The 22,142-nt window shown below is 42.0% G+C and overlaps 1 protein-coding gene across 8 annotated transcripts in view; it reads left to right on the top strand.

Annotated features, from left to right (window-relative positions):
- Positions 1-8,349, top strand: part of LOC131243112 (probable plastid-lipid-associated protein 12, chloroplastic) — an 88,790-nt gene extending 80,441 nt beyond the window's left edge. For all 8 annotated transcript variants that reach the window (XM_058242217.1, XM_058242219.1, XM_058242216.1 and 5 more), the window contains one exon: positions 8,120-8,349. In XM_058242217.1, the coding sequence (XP_058098200.1) occupies positions 8,120-8,207 (88 nt within the window). In that variant the 3' untranslated portion in view covers positions 8,208-8,349. The remainder of the gene's footprint in view (positions 1-8,119) is intronic.
- The last annotated feature ends 13,793 nt before the right edge of the window (positions 8,350-22,142 follow it).

Below are 22,142 nucleotides of genomic sequence, written 5' to 3' on the forward strand. Positions count from 1 at the left end.
TCCACATTGAATGTAGATTTAATATCCATGTCAGGTGGAAGATCCACAACATATGCACCATGTCCCAAATTACTATCTTATAAGGTTTTGCACTACGGGCTTGTAGTTTCTTAACGGTCCCTTGCGAACATCGATTAAGCGTTATATAAACCATCACATAGTCACCTACCTGAAACTTTCTGAACCTGTGATGAGAATTAGCAAATGTCTTGTACGTTTCATTGCTCATGCTAATCTTCTTTTCTAATTTCCACATGTGAATCATGGATATGACGTTTAAATGCATCTGCAGACTCTGACGACCTATGTAAGAATAACGCGGGAGTAAGATCTATCGGCTTCCTGGGCTATCTACTTGCCTTTCCAGATCCACTTTTTTCCGTGGGAATCATTTGTTCGTGAGGAAGGTTTGGTTGAGTCAACCCAGGAACAAGATCTAGGGCATGTTGAATGTCCTCCACAGGTGTTAGCTCATCTGTTATGTCCTCTGGGATAACATCACTAGAATCCTCCAATATTGGACTCACCTCCGGTAGTACCTCTACACTACCCTCGGGTGTAACCTTAGGTGGCATCTCTATACTAACCTTAGGTGTGACCTCACTTGCCACATGGGCATACACCGTCAAATCAGCTTTAGTCTCCCTTTCAAACTCTTTGGCATTTATTATAGGAAGAGGCCCAAGCTGAAATTTCCTCACATCTTCAAGATCACGTTTCTTGATGTCCTCCTCCTTTTCGAGATGCTTTTGGACAGGGGAGGATTCAACTTTATCCTCTTACCTTCATGCATAAATGAACACGTATTCGAGCGACTGAATAGTTTCGCATCGTGATCATACAACCAGGGTCTGCCCAAAATGATGTGACCTACATCCATAGGCAAAACATCACACCAGAATATGTGTTTGTATATGAACTAAATTGGATGGAAATGGGACAATGGTGATAAACCATAATCGAAGACGCATCAACCCATGAGACTCGATAGGGCTGAGGGTGAAGAACGACTATCAAAACTAAGTGATCCACAATGCTTATAGAGACCACGTTGATGCAACTGCCCACTATTAATGATTACCTTGTAAGTTTTGTTACCACACTTGATATAAGTGTGGAAAATTGAATTCCTGCAACAATCATCACTTTCTATAGTATGGCCTATGGCGCGTCTAACAACTACAAGTTGCACAGTCTCAACACCTTCAACTTCACTTCCCACTTGAGATTGGCCATCTTCCACATTGTCAGGGTTTGCCTGGTGGGAAGCTTTTAACCCGTTCAAGCGAGTGTTGATCTTATTCCTGAGGGATGCCAGTTGGTGACTGGTGATTCTACTTTGGGCCTCGATGGCCGCAAGACAGTGGTTGATGGCGTTGAGGGCCTCCGTAAGATGTTCCGTGTAGACCAAAACCATGCCCACTACAGGTGGGCATACACTAGACACGCTAATTGGGGAGAACTAACTACTAAAATACTAAATACAATATGATGAGAATGGAAGGCTACTAACTTGAAACACGACAATATGTAAACCCTAGACTCTAATGCAATGGACACACTATCCTTAAACTCTAAATGCGATGGACACTAATGTAGGACAATTAACCACTTGCTCTAAAAGCTCGAACTGTTGGATTACGGCGAATTAATCCCTTTATCTCATAGCCCAGGCCCCACATCTCATGGGTTAGGACCTCGGCCGAACTCTCCTTGTGGGCCCCAAATCACATGGGCCGCCCACCCTGAGTGTGTCCCTACATCCCACGGGCTACCCCACTCGAGTCCAGTGTGAAATGCACATTAATCACCCCCGGTGAGGAGTCTCGAACACAAGATCTCCCCCTTAGGCCCCAAATCACATGGGTCACCCACCTCGAGTGTGCCCCTGCATCCCACAGGCGACCCCACTCGAGTCCGGTGTGAAAATGCCCCTGCATTAGACGCACTAAGCCCTATGTTAACCTAAGCTCTGATACCAAAATTTGATGTAGGACAGAATGATCTAACCTAATATGATGCCATGAAATTAAAAGACAAATTAACTAAAGTAATGGAATAACGAAATAAATCTAATTTAGCATAAATTCATAAATTTCATATTCATGATGTACAAATTTAGGCCTACGATAGTCTGCAATGCGAATCTTGTAAATTACTGATTAACCAGGACCTATGAGAAATAGAACCCCCATCCTAGAATAGGGTTAAATATGAATTCAATGGTAATAATGTATCTTATAAGATTTTTGATGTGTTAGGGCTGTTTAAAGGCTAGGGAATGTGGGAAATGGGTTTGGGTATCTAGGCTTAGAGGAATTGAGGTTTGGAACATTAGGGTTGAGGTTTTGGGAGGTTCCGGGTTAAGATTTTAGATTTTGGTATTAAGGGATTTAGGATTTAGGATTTCTAAAATTGGGAATATGGGTTTCGGGTTGTGGGAATTAGGAATTTATGATTTGGACAAGGGATTTTGGAATTTGGGAATCTTTGGGTTAGGTTTTGGGGGATATTAGGATTAAGGTTTTAGAGACATAGGGTTAGGGTTTTAAAGTTTTGATAACTATGTTTAGATGGATTAGGGGTTGGGAAAGAAAAAGAATGAAGGCTTAAAAGAAGAAAGAAGAAAAATAAAGAAGAGATGAAGAAGATGAGAGAAAATAATACCTTGTTGAGAAGAGAAAGTAGAAAAATAACTAGGGAATCGCTCTTCATGGTTTCTCACCACCAATCCAATCACATGATGATTTTTTTTTTTTTTTTTTTTTTGCTCAATCTCAAAGCAGGAGGGAAATCTCTTTCATTCATAACATGCATAATGGTTAGGCGTGGAACCGTCCAACCCTTGATAGTTTAAGAAAAGTCCTTTTTACAAAAGGACGCTCTCAGACAAGATTCTCAACATAAAGATGCTTAATGAATTAAAAGTTGTTCCTAACTCCCTAATCTTAACACAAATATTAGCTATACTAAAAATAACGAAATGTATAAACAAACTAAACAACTAAACTATTTCGTGACCCATGGGGTCCACGATCAAGATGTTTGATGATGATGATCCAACTGCCCGATCATCGTGTCCACTCGATCCAACAGTCCGATGTTTTTATCAAGCTCCTATTTGCAGACCACATGCATCTTCCCAGTGGGGGATCCTCAAAGATGCACAAAACATACACGTGGGGCATTTAACGTGGCTAGGAATGTGAATTGGGCCAAGTGGCCCCCATGTAATGGTCGTCTAGCTACAAGGAGACTAGCTCAACCTTCCTCCTCTAGTATGTTGTCACATCTCTTCTATTTGACAATGCATAGTACCCTACAAAAAAAAAAAAAACTTATTGTGTGTACTTTGTTTTTGTAGTCATTTGTGTTCTAAGTGGGTAATGATGTCTTTTTAACATTCCCTAAAGTTTCATTGAAAATTTTGACTAATTTCCTAATGTTTTCCAAAAACAGCTATGCATTTGATATTTCTCGTGTGATACCCGATGTGTTTCCGTATCCCAAGGGTGTGCGATACATCCGTCGGTACCAATACCAAAAACATTGCCTACAACCACCTCACAATCAAACTAGGGTTGCTTCAGAGGCACCACTCTGCCTCTATGCTTTAGGAACGCTGCATCGCTCGGCTCTATGACATTATTAGTTTTGCTTCCTCCCTCTGTCAGCCTATTCTCCCTGTGATTGACAACCTCCCAACCATATTTGGATTTCATCACCACCAGACACTTTCCATCAAAGGAGCACCCATTCAGCTGTCGATGCCTTTGTTTCCTCCTCCTTCTCCGTCCTTACAGAAGCATAGCTGTGAGGGGAGCCATTCGATTGGGGAATGAAAACATCTCTCACCTTACTGGTCTTACTAAACTCCCCAATGAGCTGCACTTCCGACCAATTGTCCTAGAATTTTTCCACAAATAGAGTCAGCATCTCCAGCAGAGAGTGCCTAACTCCCTCCTTCCCTCTAGCCTTCTCCCTCCCCTTCCATCTAACCTCAACCCATACCCCCAGGTCTCTTGGCCCTCTTCCTTCCTCACTAAAACTACCCCCTTCTCCTCTCCCTCTTGCCGACCACTCCCCTCCAATCTTGTCCCCTCTTCTGTCCCTCCTCTTCGCCATCCTAGTGCTACCCTCCCTCGCTCTTAAACCCACTTGCATCCCCTCTAGTTAATGATCTGCCTCTTCCCATCCTCAATGATTTCCCACACACAGATCCCATAACCAGTCCGCTTCCTACCCTCTCTCTCCCAATTCCGCCTCTACTCAGTCCCTTGCTAGAGCTAGAGCTGTCTCTTGGTCTTCCTCTGTGTGTTTCCAACCTTTTGTCGATGATGACTCTTGCCTTCTCCTCTCGTCCATTGCCACAACGACAAGCTGCACAACGACAAGCTGCATCTCGTTCTCGCTCTCATCTTGTTTTTGTACTAAGCCAAATCAACTTGATATCGGTGGAGAACGAAGTGAGCAATTGCTACTTGATTATTCCAATTGCAATCATCAAGTAAAGAGAAAGAACAAAAACTATACACTGTTATATTTATTTCCATTCATATTTATTGATATTTTTTATAATATGGATTTTTCCTAACCAAGTTAAATTGTATTATTATTATCAAGTCAAAACTCTCTCTCTCTCTCTCTACCCTAGATAAACACCATATCCAAACAATTTCTGATTACTTGTTTAATTATTCTTAATTTCTTCTCCTTTTTTTGCAAAATTTTAAATACTCTTTGTGTTCTAAACCTTCTCCAGAGCAACCCATGCACCTCATGTGGCATACCTGTATATCAATCTGCTCTGCAAATTGTGGGCCCTTGAAGATGGAGCATAGCCCAAAAATCACACTGTTCAGTAGATCTTAACCATTTGATATTTGTTGAATTCATACCACTGGCCATTTTGCTTTTATCCTTGGATGGATCCAGCAAATGATGAAGCCGTTCTTCGTTTGCAGTAGGACACACATTTTGACAGTCTGGATGCCATATGTGTATGTATAGGTGGATGGGTTGCTATTGTTTAATAAATGTTAACAAATGGACCATGCGGATGCTTATACGATGGAAAACACACATCACAGTCAGACCCACCAAATTTCAATCTATGAATTTAAGCACCCATCCTTGGGTTTTTCTTGGGTAAGGAGCTCACTGTTTTGTTTCAATGAAATGGTGTTGCTTGATTGCTACTCACTACTGTTAGTCTTGATGTTCCATGGGAGAGTGAACTTCCCATTTGTGATGGAGGGTCTATATAATCTCTCACTGGAGGGATTGGTAATCCTTTGGCCATTTTCCTTCATAGTGCAAGAGTTCATCTCTATCTTCTATTGTGTTGGGTATATTTTGTTCATCACCTTCCTTGGAGATCATCTTGTCCGTTGAATTAGAGGGGTGGACATCTCTCTCCTACCCTTACCCAAACAAAAGAAAAAAAAAAGATCGTACGAGGGGGCTTCACAACTGCAGCCACCCAAACATCATACATGGACAAACAGGCCAACATACATCCACAAAAGACTAGGCCCCATACCTTTATCACAAATCAACCCCGTTCACTCCATTAGAATCTACTCTACTTGGTGAGAAAATCCGCATCGGAGTTGGTCTCTCCAGGAATGGACATGGGAGATTGGAGTGGTCCCCACATAAGTCCCTAGTGGTTGTGTTAGAGTACCACTTCTTGATTCCTTTGTTTAGGCCATTCATTAAAAAAGTCATGTAGCTCATCCCAATTTCTAATTATTTCCATGTGGGGCCCATTTCAGCCATTACAAAATCCATACCAATTAGATGATCTTAGTGTTTTTATTAGTTAAAATGCCGCCTTCAAATGGAAGCTATCCTCATTTGTTTCACTATTTGTTTGATGGATGTGGATCAACCCATTGTTCAGAGTATCCCTAATATTAATACCCCCGATATTATCTGTATCTCCAGCTTGGCGATACCGATAACACTGGTGGTATAAAAAATTCTAGGTATCGATGATATATCACTAAGTATCATCGATGTGTTGATATCGCCAGTGTATTACCAATATTTTCGATTGTGCAAATTCCAGGTGTCACTCGTGTCACCAATGCATTGTCAATATTTTTTACTGTGTAAATTTCAGGTGTCACTTGTATCATCAATGTATCAATGATATTTTAATAATATCACCAATGCATCGATATTGCCAAAAATAATCTGTTTATTAAAAAATGTTTGGATGGATGGATTGGAATAGATGGATGGATGTTTGGGTGATTGGAAGGAATGGATGGTTGGATGGATGAATGGATGGTCGGATGGGATGGATGGGATGGATGGTTGGATGGTTGGATCCTCATGCATGTGTATTGTGTTTATATACTTATTTATGCATGGATATATAATGTATGAATGCATTATGTATGTTTGCTTGCTTGTTAATTTGTTTAGTGAGATTTTAGTGATTGTTGTTTTACTATTAGATTGATTTCTCACGACAACACATACTTTTAGGCCCCAATAAATGAAAGCTTATTATTTATGCATTCTTGTTACAATTTTTTATTCCTAAATATACAAATATGTGTATTTTAGCCTCTCCTAAAGTTTCACTGAAAAGTTCATCGTTTTCCCCATGTTTTTCCAATGTTTCCCCACATTTTTGGAAACCAGCAATATCGATTTGTTTTCCATATCCTCAGCCAGTGAAACTTGTAGCAATGCTGATACTTCAAACACTAATCAAGCAATCAGATGGGAACTTGATCAGCGTGGTTTTTCTATCTTGGACTATTCACAGTAGAACCCACAAAATGGCCAATTTAGATTCACTCATTGAGCATTCATCTGTATTATGGTGGCTGGCTATTGACAAACTAAATACCCAGAAAACTCATGCTAGGGTACTTGTGTTCAGTATTTAAAATATGGTCGGCAACATGGTGGGACAGTAGGAGTAAGCCCCATTGCATGATCCACTATTTTAAAGAAGGGGAGGTTTTCTAAGCACACATGCTTTTGCAATAAAGCTCATGTAAATGCCACATCTGCCAGCATGGCACATATGTGCAAGATCTAATCCATCCATCAGGTTGGTCCGGCCTCGTACATGTTTCCTTAAAAATAAAATCTAGTCCAATCAGGATGTGGTCCCCAATAATAGAAACATGTGGATGGGTTACAAAACTCATCCATTTTTTTTTTCAGAGCCATACATTTGTTTTGCAAACTGTGGTCAAGCTGACCACTGGATCAATCTTTTTTTTTTCCTCTTTCTTTTTGCACATGCATCCTTTTTTTTCATTTTTTTTACACACGCACCCGACCCACACCCACCCACGCCGTAGTGGGATTTCACCACCTATGGGTATCGAACCCGAGACCTCGTGTTGAAACTCCCCAGAGTTTACCACTGAGGTAAGGACTCGAACCCAAGCCACTGGATCAGTCTGATTCATGAGATAGTGCATCAATATTGTGGTGCCATTCTGATGGATGAATTGGATCTTGGACCTATCGTACCATGCTGGCATGTGTTGTTGTGTACTTGTACATGTGTGTGGGCTTAGAACATCTCAAACAGAGGAGCTCTTTATGTTAGGAGTTTGAGAAAAAGAAAAAAAAAAAAGGGAGTGATCCCCTAGAACTGGTTGTATGCTTTTTCTATGCCTTCAGAATTTTGGTTGCCAATATTCCCCTTTAAATCTTCATGAAAATGTTTTCTAGGGCACAATGCTTGCAAACTTGGGCTGTATGCGATCTGTTGTCATTCAGAATCAAGGTATTAAAAAAATGGTTTATTTAATGATCACAACAGTAATGGTGGGAGCCTTTATGTGATATGGGATTATAAAGCATGTTCTGAACCAAAGTCTGTTAACTGCCCTGTAAGTTGTAACAGCCGTTGTCGGCCAATACAGGGTTGATACACTTTCTTCCTTTAAAAATAAAAAATAAAAAATTGACAGTTACAGGGCTGTAATGGCCGTTATGGCCCATATTGTAACAGCCATAAGGCTAGTTGTTACAGCAACTGTTATTGTTATTGAATACTTTGTTTAGAATACGTTTTCTTGTCTTTATGGGCACTGCATTCCTGGAACGTTGCAATCCTGATTTTATTATCATTCTGCAGGTACATAGACAACAAGATCAGAATCACCCGAGGTTACAGGCGGATAACTTTTGTCCACCTACGTGTCAGTGAACCTACAAAGATGTAGAAGATTGGAATAACAGATTGGATGGGTACAAACATGCAGTTGATTGCGAGAATCCAGCAAGGCTCGACAGTTGGATAAGTGGGACAGTTGCCATGATCGATTTTCACTGTCTTTTTGCTTGTTTGTTCACTCCATGCCTGGCCTTGAACTTGAGCCATGTCTCTCTCTCTCTCTCTCTCTCTCTCTCTCATTTTGTGTGATGTGACCATGAAGCATGTATTTGATCCAAGTCATTTGTAAGTGGGGCCCACTTTGTATATATGTTGTTCCACACCACCCAGCCATGTGGTGGCCCACCTAAGCAGGGCCTACCTTAAATGTATTTGTTTTGCACAGAACCGTCCAGCGTCAGGACGTGAACTGGGAAAACACAAATATTAGCTTGATTCATAAGCATTTGGGTGAGCCACTTGTATAGGCCCCACATGGATGTATGGATTCAATCCACGCCGTCCATCCTATTTACCAACTCATTTTAGGCGTTGAGCCGAAAAATGAAGTTGATCCAATTTTCTGGCGGGCCATACCTTTGAAAACAGTGATTTTCTCCGTTTAAATTCACCTTAATTTTTCTACACGCTGAAAGATGCCCAATATTGGGCTTGATGGATGGGTTATGGACTGTCGAATCCATTGGCTAGGGTAGATTCACTTGATGCGGGCCCCACGTGTGAAAAACCGTAGAAAAACTATTTTTTCAAAAAAATAATAATAATAATGCATGCAGCACCTGCTGCCGCGACACGTCTGGGCCAGGGACCACGGTCCCATATGTGGGCCCCATCGTGATGTGTTTTGTATATCCATATCCTACATTTTGTAGGCCCCTTAGGGCAGTGGGCCGCTCTCCAAATATCAGCCCCATCTAAAGCTCAGGTGGCCCACATCATAGGAAACATTGGGGTTGAACCGTCTGCCATTGAAACCCAATTTTGGGTTCACTGAAGTTTTGGATCAGATGAAATTTGTTTTTCCTCTTCATTCCAGGTCCGTATGACCTTATCAACAGGTTGGATGGCAAATAAGCATTATGGTAGGCCCCACGTGGGACCCACAATGATGTATGTGTTTTGCTCACACCATCCACGACAGTGGACAGTGGAACCCACCATATATGTGTTTTATCAATGCCGTCCAGGCACTTGCTGGATGGCCAGTAGGCCCCACCTTTGGTGTTTGTGTTATATCCACACCGTTCATTTAATTGGTGGGCCATGTTTGTGGGACCCACCATGATGCATGTATTGCATTATAACCGTCCAACTATTTGGCAAGCTTGTCTTAATAGGCTTGAGACTAAAAATAAGTTAGATCTAAAGTTCAAGTGGACCTCACCATTTAAAGTAGTGGTCAATGACGTCCACCGTTTAAAATTTCTAAAGGCCATAGTAGTTCCCTATTAAGTTGATATTTGTTTCTACTTCACCTATCACTATGTTAATTTATAAACAGGTTGGATAGGAAACATATGTTATGATGGGCCTTAGGAACCTTAAATGGTGGAAATCATTATCACCACTTTTATTTGGTTATGGCCCATCTGATATATTTAAGGCCCATGTTATGAGGCTCATTCAATGTGTTTGAGGCCCGTTGTTGAGCCCACCTTGATATATATGGGGCTCATGTTATGCGGCCCATTTGATGTATCTAAAGTCCATGGGTCATGGCCCATTGCAATGTACATAAGGCCCATTGGTGCGGCCCATTGATGTGGCCCACTTGATGAATATAAGGCCCATGTGATATGGCTCATTTGACGTATTTAAGGCCCAATGGGGTGTACCTAAGGTCCATTGCAAGGTGTGGTTCTCCCATGGTTTATGTAATGGTATTTATGGCGGACCGTGCCTTGGGAACAATGTTGGTTTGACATCCACATTGTAAGTATAATGTTGGTTAAATGTCCGCATTACGACTTTTCCTAGGGCCCATTGATGGGCCCATACTTGTTACGTGTAGGCCATCTAGGCCCATCTTCGTTGTGAGGATAATTCATCACTTTATAACATGCTTAGTATAATTCTATGATTCATGCCCATACGCATCATATGTATGCTTGATATGAGGAATGTTTGACCATAGTATAAGCCGTTGGGCTGAGACATTTATGGTACTCTTTACGAGACGGAGTGCCCAACATGATCGTGTGGTACGCACAGGATTGCTGCATGATTGTATGGTGTGACTCATGCATCTCGCATATGTGTGACTTGATCACTGCACGCCCTAGCGACATCAGGGTCGTGGCCGCCACAGGCACATCATGGATGGTCGTATCGGATACCGAAAATATTGGCTCTAGCATTGTGGGCACTTAGGATGTCCTTGGGTGAAAATTTCAGAACCTTTTTGGTACCAGGAGATGCTCTAACGTCTAGACCGAGTGGATACATGAGTGCCCAAGTGCCGAATACCAGTAGGTCGCGTCTCCCACTGTGTCGTGGTCAGTTAGAAGGGGGTGTGGCCTTATCCACTCGAGCGAGGGGGCTATAAGCTAAGCTGAATTTGACCAGCTCGCAAATGAGTCCGCTATCGACGAGCCGGGTAGATATTGGCAAACTACTGGTCGGGCAGATAGTGTGGTCTCTTCCACTTGCTTGGCTGTATAGCTAGGGAGGAGGTAGTCAGTGTGAAGTGTATTAGACCCCGATGATATTCAGAGAGGAACTGTACTGATATGTGTACTTGATGAGGACTGGCATGCTTACTTTGCATTTCACATATAACATTTGGCTATATAGGCCTCGCATTGCATGGCCTTGGTATGGCCGATAACATTCATGTCTTGCATCATATATCTTTAGTACAGCTGATAGCATTCATGGACTTACCGTATATTTTCACATTACTTTGATATTGTACACTTGGCGCTTGCCTTGTGCACACACTTACACCACTTTCTAAGCTTTTGTAAACTTATGCACGACTGTTGCATGCAGGTGTCGTTGGATCACAGCAGCGCTGAGGCAGAAGCGCACATCAGATCATTTTTGAGTTTTGATCACCCTGTATTTTCCTTTCCGCATTGTACTTAAAGTTTTTGATATAGTGGATATGTGGTGATGTTGTTTTGTGACTTGATTATGCTTGTGGTTATGATCCATTACAAAAAAAAATAATCATACTAAAAATCCTCCTTGTAGGATCGCAGGATCGGAATCGGTGTGTGAGTGCTGGGATCCGAAAATGGGGCACTACGGAGGTTGTCGGCGCCGGATTCGGTAATCAGGAATTTTGTAAGCCTGTTTTCCGAGCATGGGGCGTGACACCAGCGTAGGCCGACAGCTTGACCACGGTGTCCCATACCACCATGCCCGGCTCATGAGTCTTAGCGGATCATGGTACCAAGGTTAAACGGGCTTTTCACTGGTAAGTGATACCTTAGATTCAAGCAATAGCATTCATACATGGTGAACATACATTTGGCCATCGAGTTACTTGACAAGCTCGACCGGTATGAGTGCACGTTGAATTAATCAACATGGAGTGCATACACACTCCTTGTGGCCTAACTAGTGTCGATAATCACCGTACGACTCGGATTCATCGAATGTATCCATTGTGGCGAAACTAGTTCGGCCACTCGATCGGAGACCATTACCGATTGCCTGGACCACGTAGTAGTCCTAATCATACTCAAACGCAATAAACATTCATATGTGATAGTCGAAACAGCATGTAGCAACCAATTCAAATATAAATTTCATTTGAGCACTTTAACAAACACATAGTGCACATGTTGTCATACATAAGCATTTCATCCATAAATCAGGCAGTAGTAAGATAGGTTACATGAAGGAGACTGTAAATATAGATAGGGTAATTGAGAATCCTATCTCAACACCCTCATTAAATACATTTCAACAAGCATTTTCTCATTTAGGCATTTTATCAAACACTTAGACTACACACATCAACATATATGTAATAAATTTGTTATAACATATACTATAGCAAATCCTTTCACAAGGATTTGCCACCCATACAACAATCATGTATTCTCAATCAATAATCATGGCAAGCACAAATCATGATTCCATACTCAAACATTTCAACAAACACATGGAATGCATTATATTCAACATAGTTCATATATATGTGTAATATACGGAAAACATTGCATCTAAATACATGTGATAGCAATCAAGTCAGTCATAAATCATTAACTGACATTGAAAGCCTTGAAAACCATAACCTAAACGTTTATAGTCCGCACCTTTCGTCGGTATATTCCTATCGAATTCAGTTTGAATCTTATATTCTCAAATACGGAATAATGGGTACCTATATTATGAAATAGGTTAGCTATTTCACTGATCCACTTATTTGGATACCTAAAACAGATTAGGGTTAGGATTTCTTACCCAAAAATGGTTTCGAATTCGACGGTGTAGCGATACAGGAGGGATGATTTGGCACATGGAGTGGTGGGAACGAATCCCAGCAACTATCTCTCACTCTCTCTCTCTCTTCTCCTCACTCTTTCCTTCTCTTTTCTCTTCTCTCCTAGGGTTAGGAATTTCGTATGGAATGAGAGAGGGGTGGGTTAAGGCCCTTATATAGGCCCAGAAGTGGTTCAAATGGCCCCAGGGCCATGGTATACTTAGGTTATAACCAAAGGGCATCTGTTTCGGGCCAACGGAGCTCATCTAGAGGTCCATTGCCTGCATACGGTCTGGGGAAAGTTCCCTAACAATGGATTTATGTCAGGTTAAGGTTTCGGTCCGATCGGATTTATAAATCGACCGTGGAGGACCAGCTTCAGTTCAATGGCCATCGTCATTTAATCAGGGCCACAAGTGCACTGACATGTGTAGGGAAATTTTCCTGATCCAAGGGTGTAGTTGGGTCAGAATCTGATGGTTTGAAACCTTATATTTGGCCTGCAAGCGAACGGCCCAATTCACTTAAATTTGAGTCTATTTTCTAAAGATATTCGTGTTTCTCACACACTTCGCTCCAGGCTTAAGTTATGCATTTCTGTATACTATTTGGACTTGATTCCTGAGATGGTTGTCAAGCCCAGTAAGGCGGTCATAACCATATAGTTTTGCTGTAATCGGACTTTCGACGCACGGTCCAAGTCCGATACGGAGTTTCAAGATGCTCCTGAGAGCAACTGGGTTTTGAGATATATCCTAGGTTTTAGGTAATGTAGAGTTAGCGATTCTACTAGTTTTGGGTCTTACAGTTCGTATAGAAAGTAGTTTAAGCTAATCTACTAATTAATTCAGTTTAGTACTTAATTAATTTTCGTCTAATTTCTAAAGGATTCGGTCCTTAGTGATTTCTGTACGGATTTTTTCAAGACGTACAGTTGCCCTTCACTGACCTGACCCCTTGCTCAGTCAGAAACTTCATGGCTAGGTGGTAGGTCGAGACCATGGCTCTCAAGGCGTTTAGGGATGATCGGCCAAGGATCGCGTTATGAATCGACGGACAGTCTGCTACCAGAAAGTCGATCATTTTAGTGGCTTAGTTTTGTTTGTCTCTAGCCGTGAGCGGAAGCTGAATTGCCCCTTTGGGTATGACCTTGCCGCAAGACAAGCCGAGCAATGGGATTTTAACCGGTCGAAGCAAAGACTGACCAACTCTCATTATGTCGAAAGCTTGGGCAAAGAGAACATTGGCGGACGACCCAGTGTCGACAAGGATTCGGAACACCTTTCGATTAGCTACGGTCAAGGTGACCACAAGCGCATCATCGTGTCGGTGGTGGATTCCTTGGGCATCTTCTTCAGTGAAGGTCAGGCTATGGGTATCCACCTTCTGCTATTTCGGGGGTCGTCCGATCTGTAAACTTCGTCCTCAGGATGACCAATGCGCTTGGCATAAACCTTTTGAGCATTGTTCGAGTCTCCTCCGCCTCTGTAACCTCTGAAGATAGTGCAAATCTCAACAGTGGGTTCATTGTTAACGGGCTAGTCGTCTTTTGCTATGACCCGATCTCCCCTATGGTTGACATACACTCCAAGATGGCCGCTGCAGATAAGTGCTTCAATCTCTTGTTTGAGATCAAAGCAATCACTCGTGTTATGTCTGTGATCCTGACAAAAGTGACAATACTTGTTTTAGCTTTTGTTTTTGAGGTCGGACTTCATCTTATTTGGCCAATTGAGGAGACGTTTATCTTGGATTTCCATCAGAACTTGTTGAGGAGTCTTGCTGAGGAGAGTGTAAGTTTTGAACTTACCAACTCTCATTATGTGGTAGGTCGAGACCATGGCTCTCAAGGCGTTTAGGGATGATCGGCCAAGGATCGCGTTATGAATCGACGGACAGTTTGCTACCAGAAAGTCGATCATTTTAGTGACTTAGTTCTGTTTGTCTCTAGCCGTGAGCGGAAGCTGAATTGCCCCTTTGGGTATGACCTTGCTGCAAGAGAAGCCGAGCAATGGGATTTTAACCGGTCGAAGCAAAGACTAACCAACTCTAATTATGTTGAAAGCTTGGGCAAAGAGAACATTGGCAGACGACCCGGTGTCGACAAGGATTCAGAACACCTTTCGATTAGCTATAGTCAAGGTGACCACAAGCGCATCATCGTGTAGGTGGTGGATTCCTTGGGCATCTTCTTCAAGGAAGGTCAGGCTATGGGTATCCACCTTCTACTCTTTCGGGGGTCGTCTGATCTGTAAACTTCGTCCTCGGGACGACCAATGCGCTTGGCATAAACCTTTCGAGCATTGTTCGAGTCTCCTCCGCCTCTGTGACCTCCGAAGATAGTGCAAATCTCAACAGTGGGTTCATTGTTAACGGGCTAGTCGTCTTTTGCTACGACCCGATCTCCCCTATGGTTGACGTACACTCCGAGATGGCCGCTGCGGATAAGTGCTTCAATCTCTTGTTTAAGATCAAAGCAATCACTCATGTTATGTCTATGATCCTGAAAAAAGTGATAGTACTTGTTTTTGCTTTTGTTTCTGAGGTTGGACTTCATCTTATTTGGCCAATTGAGGAGACGTTTATCTTGGATTTCCATCAGAACTTGTTTTGGAGTCTTGTTGAGGAGAGTGTAAGTTTTGAACTTACTGTCAGGCCATTTTCTTGAGCGACGATTGTCCCAAGATTGGTCGTCCTTCCTTTTCTTGTTCGAATTGGTCAAGCTTGGCTCTGCCTTTGTCTGTTGCTCTTTGGTTAGAGGGACTTTGTTCTGGACGACTTCTCGTATGATCCAGGATTCCTCTGCATTAGCGTACTTTCACAACCTATTCGGTAGCTTGGCCATCGTTGTAGGAGGGTTCTTGTCTAGCGAGAAAAGGAACTGCTTATCCCTCAACCCAGTAATGATGACGTTGAGGGCGAGCTCTTCTAAATGCTTACGGACTTATGAGGCTTCCAAATTGAAGGGTTTAATGTAGTCCTTCAAGAGCTCGCCTTCTCTCTAAACTATCTGAAGCAGGTGGGCAGGGGCTTTGAGCCTCTTCTTTTCTCCAATGAAGTTCGTGACGAAGGCTTGACTGAGTTGAGAAAATGAACTGATTGAGCCCGACTTCAATTACTTGAACCACAGTTGGGCAGCTCTATCCAGAGTTAACGAGAAGGCTCGGCACATGACCGCATCAAAGGTATCATGGAGTTCCATGTAGACCCTGAAGGACTCCATGTGCTCCGATGGGTCGGTGTTCCCTGAAAAGCGGGTAATTTGAGGTAGCCGAAACCTGTCTGGGAGTCGTGCCCGCATAATGTCAGTAGTAAATGGGGGATCGGTTTCTTCCGTTGTGGAATGCATCAACAAGTTAGTTCAGTAGGCCTACTGCATGTCTCCAATCTGATCTCACAGATTTTTTAGTTAAGCCTCCTAAGGTTCGCCGCTTTCAGCAATAGTTTCAACCAGGGCCTTGCCGCGCTTTTTCCAATCTAGCTCATGGCGTAGGTCGGAAGTGGGCAAAGTTGTAGTTTTCGAAACGTGGGATGGGGCTGGCCTGGCCGAGCTACATTGTTGGCTCTTCTGAGAGGCATCTCGGGTACAGGAAAGCTGAAGAGGGTTGACGCCCACTTGTTCGTCTTCCCTATTGGCTCTCTACACATGCTGGGGTTGCAGGTTCTCCAACATCTATCTCATGTAGCCCATATTCTCTCTAAGCATTCTGACCTCCTTTTCGAGAGAGTTCAGTCGACCTCCCTTTGCACGGGACCGTTGGCCTTGTCCCCCGGAACCAGAATTCGCTTGGTGTTGCGAAGACGATCCCTGATGATTTTTCGGTTCCTCGAGTTGTTCCGGGGGCGGCAATGTGTGCTCCGGGGCAACTAGAGTTGCCGCCAGGGAAGCTCGAGTCCTCTTCTTCCCTCTCGCCATTGTAGCCTATCTGAAGCTTTTTTGGTAGGGTGGGAATGGCTTAAGACATCATTCCCACAGATGGCGCCAAATTGTTGATGCGGTTTTCCAGCGAACCCTCTGTGGCTAACCTGTCTGAACCTGCACAGATAAAAACAAGAGACAAAGGAGACCCTGGCTAGTACAGGGGACCCTTCGATGCCTAAGTCAGATATTTGGGGTCTTTTATAGGGTAGGATCTCTTTGGAAAAGATTCATCAGTCAAATACTAGGGTATGCATGTGCGTAACTTACTTTGGTTGGGAGTACCTCTATTTATAGGAGAGGGAAGACGTACGTGATAGGGAGTCTTTCCTGATACGCTGGAGAGGAATTCTATTTAGAAATCAGTTCAGGATCCTTATCAGATCCCGAAGTTTCGGGATCCGATCTGATCCTCCGAGTATCTTGGGAGAGATCTTCGGGCCGTTAGAGAGATCTTCGGATCGTCAATTTGGGGATTGTTCGCATAACTTTTCGTTGAGCCTGGAAACTTGTTCCGTAGAGGTCATTCCGAGCTATTGCCGAGCTTTGGTCGAGCTATAGCCGAGCTCTGGTCAAGCTTCGACCGAGCTATGGTCGACCTCACCGAGCTATGCTCGACCTAATGTCGAGCTATGGTCATCCTATAGCAGAGCTATGGTTGACCTATAGGTTAGGTTGGCATTTGGCCATTTAAGTGGACTTATAGTTGTATCCTCTTTGAGTGTCCTTAAAGTTGCATCGACCTTCTGGAAGGTCGGCCTGTTATAGGACATAGATGCCCCTTAGGGCTCGGATTTTAAAAAGGGCCTGTGCTGTTTAATAGAGTTGGTCCATTCCATAAATCAACCTAGCGACTTAACTATTTTTTACCCAATATGTACAACAATCATTACTGAATTTTTGAATAAGAGATTGATATTTGTTTTTTTTTTTTTTTTTTTCTTTCATCCTAGTGAGACTTACATTATGAATGGGTTGAATAAGAGATTGATATTTGGTTTTTTCTTTCTGCAGTTGTAGGGAGCCCATCCTCACTTTTCCCTATGGTATGACCCACTTGAGTTTTGGATTAGCTTGATTTATTAGTTTATTTTTGTGCTAAAATACTCAAGCTGGTGCAAATGATGGATGGAGTGGATGTAACAAACACATCAGTTGGCCCCACAGAGCTTGTTGAGACATGTCAGCCACCTAGGGATAAGTTTCAATAACCGGGCTATTAATAGGTACCTGGATCCACAACAGTTGGACCTGACCCAATATTAATTGGTCTGGATCTCTCTCTCTCTCTCTCTCTCTCTCTCTCTCTCTCTCTCTCCTGGCCGGTTAACAAAATTGTGTTGGATGCCTACTAGCAAGTCGATGGTGAGCGTTCCCATCTTCACTTTTCTCAGTGGTGTGGCCTACCGCCTACATAAAGAGTTTTAGGTTAGCCAAGTTTCCGGGCTCACATACACAAGCTGGTACAAATGAGGGACAGTGTGAATGTCACAAACACATCCGTGTGGGCATAAATTTCAACGCCTAGGCTGTCAATAGGTAGCTGGACCCAACAGGATATTAATGGGTCCTTTTTTAGATATATTAACAAAATCTTATTGGATTTAGGTCTCGCCCTTTTCAAGCCCATTGAAAAGCCGTGTCTAGCAGTGTGGGATCCACTTTGTTTTGATATTATAGTTATATATAGAGGTGGGCATCGAGTTGAGTCGGACTGGATTGGGTCCAACTCGACTCGATCCGATTTTTCAAGAACCTGACTCGAACTCGATCTGATCCAGGATCGAGTCCAGCATGGCTGACTCGATCTGATCCGAATCCTTGCTGGCCTGACCCGAATCGAGTCTGACTCGGTCTGGGAAACCGAATTGAGTCGGATCGAGTTGAGTCTATCCAGTCGATTCGGACTGGGTTGAATTAAGATCGGTAGAGAGAGGGAGAGAAAGGAGGAGAGGATGGAAATTGGGAGAGAAAGGAGGAGAGATGGGTGGGTGCGGTGCCTCCTTCGGGTAGAGAAAGAGGGGTTAGGGCTCGTTAAGTTCAGGATGAGTAGTAAAAAGTAAAAAGTAAAAAAAAATATATGTAAAAAACTTATATATAGGACCCTACCAAATTGGGTCGGATTGGTTCAGATCAGATCGGTCCGGATTGACCACGATCCGAACTCGATCCAATGTACGATCGGATCTGAGTGGTACTACTCGATCGGCACCGATTTAGGCCTTCGTTTCGGATTCTGCCCAGCTCTAGTTATATATAAAAATGCTTCAGTGATCTCAATAGCACAATAAGTTAAGAGTGCTTTCAATTTATTGATCCTGACTGTTCATTAGGTCCAAAGCACATTTCATAAGTTACCATGCAAAAATACCATGCAGATCTGAAAAAATATAACCATTTTATCAATAATGAAATTAGAGAAGATTTTATAAGTAATTATAAGATTAACCATGAATCAATTGTACCAATTAGATTTGTGGATTGGAAAAAAAAATGAAGAATTTAGTTGATAGGACAATCACAGTCTGAAATAAAATAGAAAGGATTACAAAACACGAGAAAAATATTTCAACTCCAGATGTAAAGATTAATCCTAATGGAATCAATAGCTTTTAATATAGACGATCAAGATTATTCACACAAAATAGGTCCCCTAACCAATTCGATATATCTAGTTATTGGGAACCATGATTACAAAGAAGCCCCTCCTTTGTTAGGTAATTGTAACCATCCCATCCATGGCTTAAAAAATAGACGGCTTTAAAAATAAGGCCAAAACAATGATAAATTAGAGCACCTAATTAATGCAACTTTTGAATCATAACCGATGGAATGTGTTCTGGACAGTTCAGTTCAGATCAATTGATTTACTAATGCAACTGGGAGTACCACAACTTATAGTGCACCCCAGCATTCCTCTATTTAATTTTCCAGTAACAAAACGGGGTTTTGGCAAGCCACACACATGTCAAAGAGCCTGGTTACATGCAATGCATGTGTCACAGTAGCACGTGTGTGTGGTCCAATCCAACCATTGGGTGAGCCTGACTATTTAAGTTCTCTTATTTGTGTTGAACCCAACTCATCCAGAGATCCGATGGATACTGAACTTGATTGGGTCTTTCAAAAAAGGGACCTGGGCTCAGTTAGGCAATCAGGCCATATGGGGTATTATAGGCACCCTACATGAGGTGAGAAAAACTACTCATTGAACTATTGATCACGCTTTGATAAAACTATACTTAGGTCATGAAAGCTGATACATCCAGGAGGAAAGACCCTAGGCACATCATAAAAGTAATCACTAGACCTAATTGAAAGACACCCAACTCTGAAATCAGAATGGGAGCCAATAACCCGCCTCTTCTAAAAATCGCGATAAAACCGCGTGTGGATGCCCCAAGAAGCATTGAAAGCCGATCAAAAAAGAGATGAATAGGACCTGAATACCTCCCGATTAGGCAATTTCAAATCTTTTAAACCTGGATTTCACTAGGAAACAAGCCCCTAAAAGTAAATAAATCCCCTTGAGCATAGCAGGGAGCGAAGGAGAGAGAAATAAGTCGTAGCCCACCGCATACCAACAAACAACTTTCATACTTTTTACGTAACGAAGATTTCGTTCCACTCTCGCAGATGTTAAAACCATGAAAAAAATGACAAGTGTCACGCCATTGGCTCACCATGAGTCGATGGTTTTCATCTATAAATTTAACCCCACAGCAGTCCGTAGAGGAATAGAGAGAGATAGGGAGGAAGAGAGAAACAAGAAAGAGTACAGAAGACTGAGAGATAGAGATTGAGAGGAGTGTCAGGGTTGATCCTTTTTCCCAAGTATTTTGAAGATTCTTGGTCAACACCACGGCCCTCCCTGACTACTTAAGAAGCCAACCCTTGCAACAAAACGTTTATAAGGAAGCCAGTCAAATAAGTAGGGTTAGAATCGTGATGTTCGATCATCTCTTTTGAACTGAAAAATAGTGTTTGGATTCCTCTCTTTTTTTCTTTTTCTTTTTTTTCTCTCTCGTTTTTTTTTTTTTTCCTTTTTTCTTTTGCTCTTCTTCTCACATCTCGAGTAAGCTCAAATTACATTCCAACTCTACACATTCCTAATATGTTTCAACATTAACTCATTTTTTACTTTAGCGTATGTGTTTATCCAGGTCCTAAACCTATGCAGCAAGGCTGGTTTTGCATTTCATTTTATTCATTGCCTTATTATTTCATATACTAGAATCTTTTTTTTTTTTTGCTTAGCCAATCTCCTTAAGAGACCATGCGAAGCATAGCTCATTACATAATGATGCGGTATGATTCAATCCCTCGAAAAGTTGTGAGCCCAAAAGAGTAGAGATGACACATTGTGTAGGCAAAAGAGGGTACTTAACCCCTTCCTGTTTCATCACTGGGATCCTTATCCAGAACCTATGGTTGCAGACCAACAGCAGGTCACTTAAGTCAGAGAATTTTACGATTTCTTGATCCTTAAGTGATTTTATGATTTCTAAGTTACCATGCATTCAATAGCTTAATTGGCTAGTGATGACTCCAAATTTCTAGCATATTCTTTACCATACTCTATTTCGTCTAAAGAATTTTACAACTATGGAAATGAGAGGCAGCCAAACCGAACCATTAACATCCTATGTGTCACGCCCTGAAATTCGATACCCGAGTTGGCCAGACCCAGGTCCGAATCCTAGGTCATGATTTAATATTAAACATTCACAACTACACTTAATCAATCTCATTACAATAACAACGTTCATCAAATACAACCTTTAACTATTACAGCTTAAACTCATTTCTAAATTCTTATTATACATTTTTTTTCTTCTATCGGTATAAATAAAATATAAGTAAATTGATGATTGGATCTTCACTCCACTTTGCCCTTGACTAAACTTTGATGCCCTGAAACACTGTTATTTTGGGTATGAGCACAACCGCTCGTGGGATCTTATCCAACCAAATCTAAAATTTCTCGATTTATATTAAACAAATAAATAATAAAATTACTTTCTTGAAATTCAAAACATGAATCAAAATATTGAATATTAAATATGACATGAATGCGATGTTAGAATCATAAAGACGTACCGAATGCTACACTATCATGAATTCAATAATAAAATTAAATAATCATCACATCTTACAACACCGTACTTAGGTGTATGGTTACGTTACATTAACGCCCACACACTGGTACCTTGTGATGAGGAACCCATTTATATGTTAGTTGGTCAGACTACTGCTCCAGTTGTACCTCTGACGTATGTCGGCGCACACAATTGTACTCATACGCCGTACACAAAGGAGACTTCGAAGGATCCAATGGGTTTTAGGGTCTTTCACCCAAGGGACACGATTGCCCTACTTGCTAGCTTTAGGGTCTCTCACCCAAGGGAAACGATTGCCCTACTTGCTGGCTTTAGGGTCTTTCACCCAAGGGACACGATTGCTGTACTTGCTAATACCATAATCATTTCCTCATTTTTCTTTCTTTTTCTATAATTCCGTAATCAGTAGAGATGAATGCATGTCATGAATTATTCTAAAATCAGTAGCGAAATAATTTAATTATTTAAATCCCGATACAACAATGCAAGTTCTATACAAATGTGCAGAAA

Source organism: Magnolia sinica, chromosome 4 (genome assembly GCF_029962835.1).
Source record: "Magnolia sinica isolate HGM2019 chromosome 4, MsV1, whole genome shotgun sequence".
NCBI classification, from domain to species: Eukaryota; Viridiplantae; Streptophyta; class Magnoliopsida; order Magnoliales; family Magnoliaceae; genus Magnolia; species Magnolia sinica.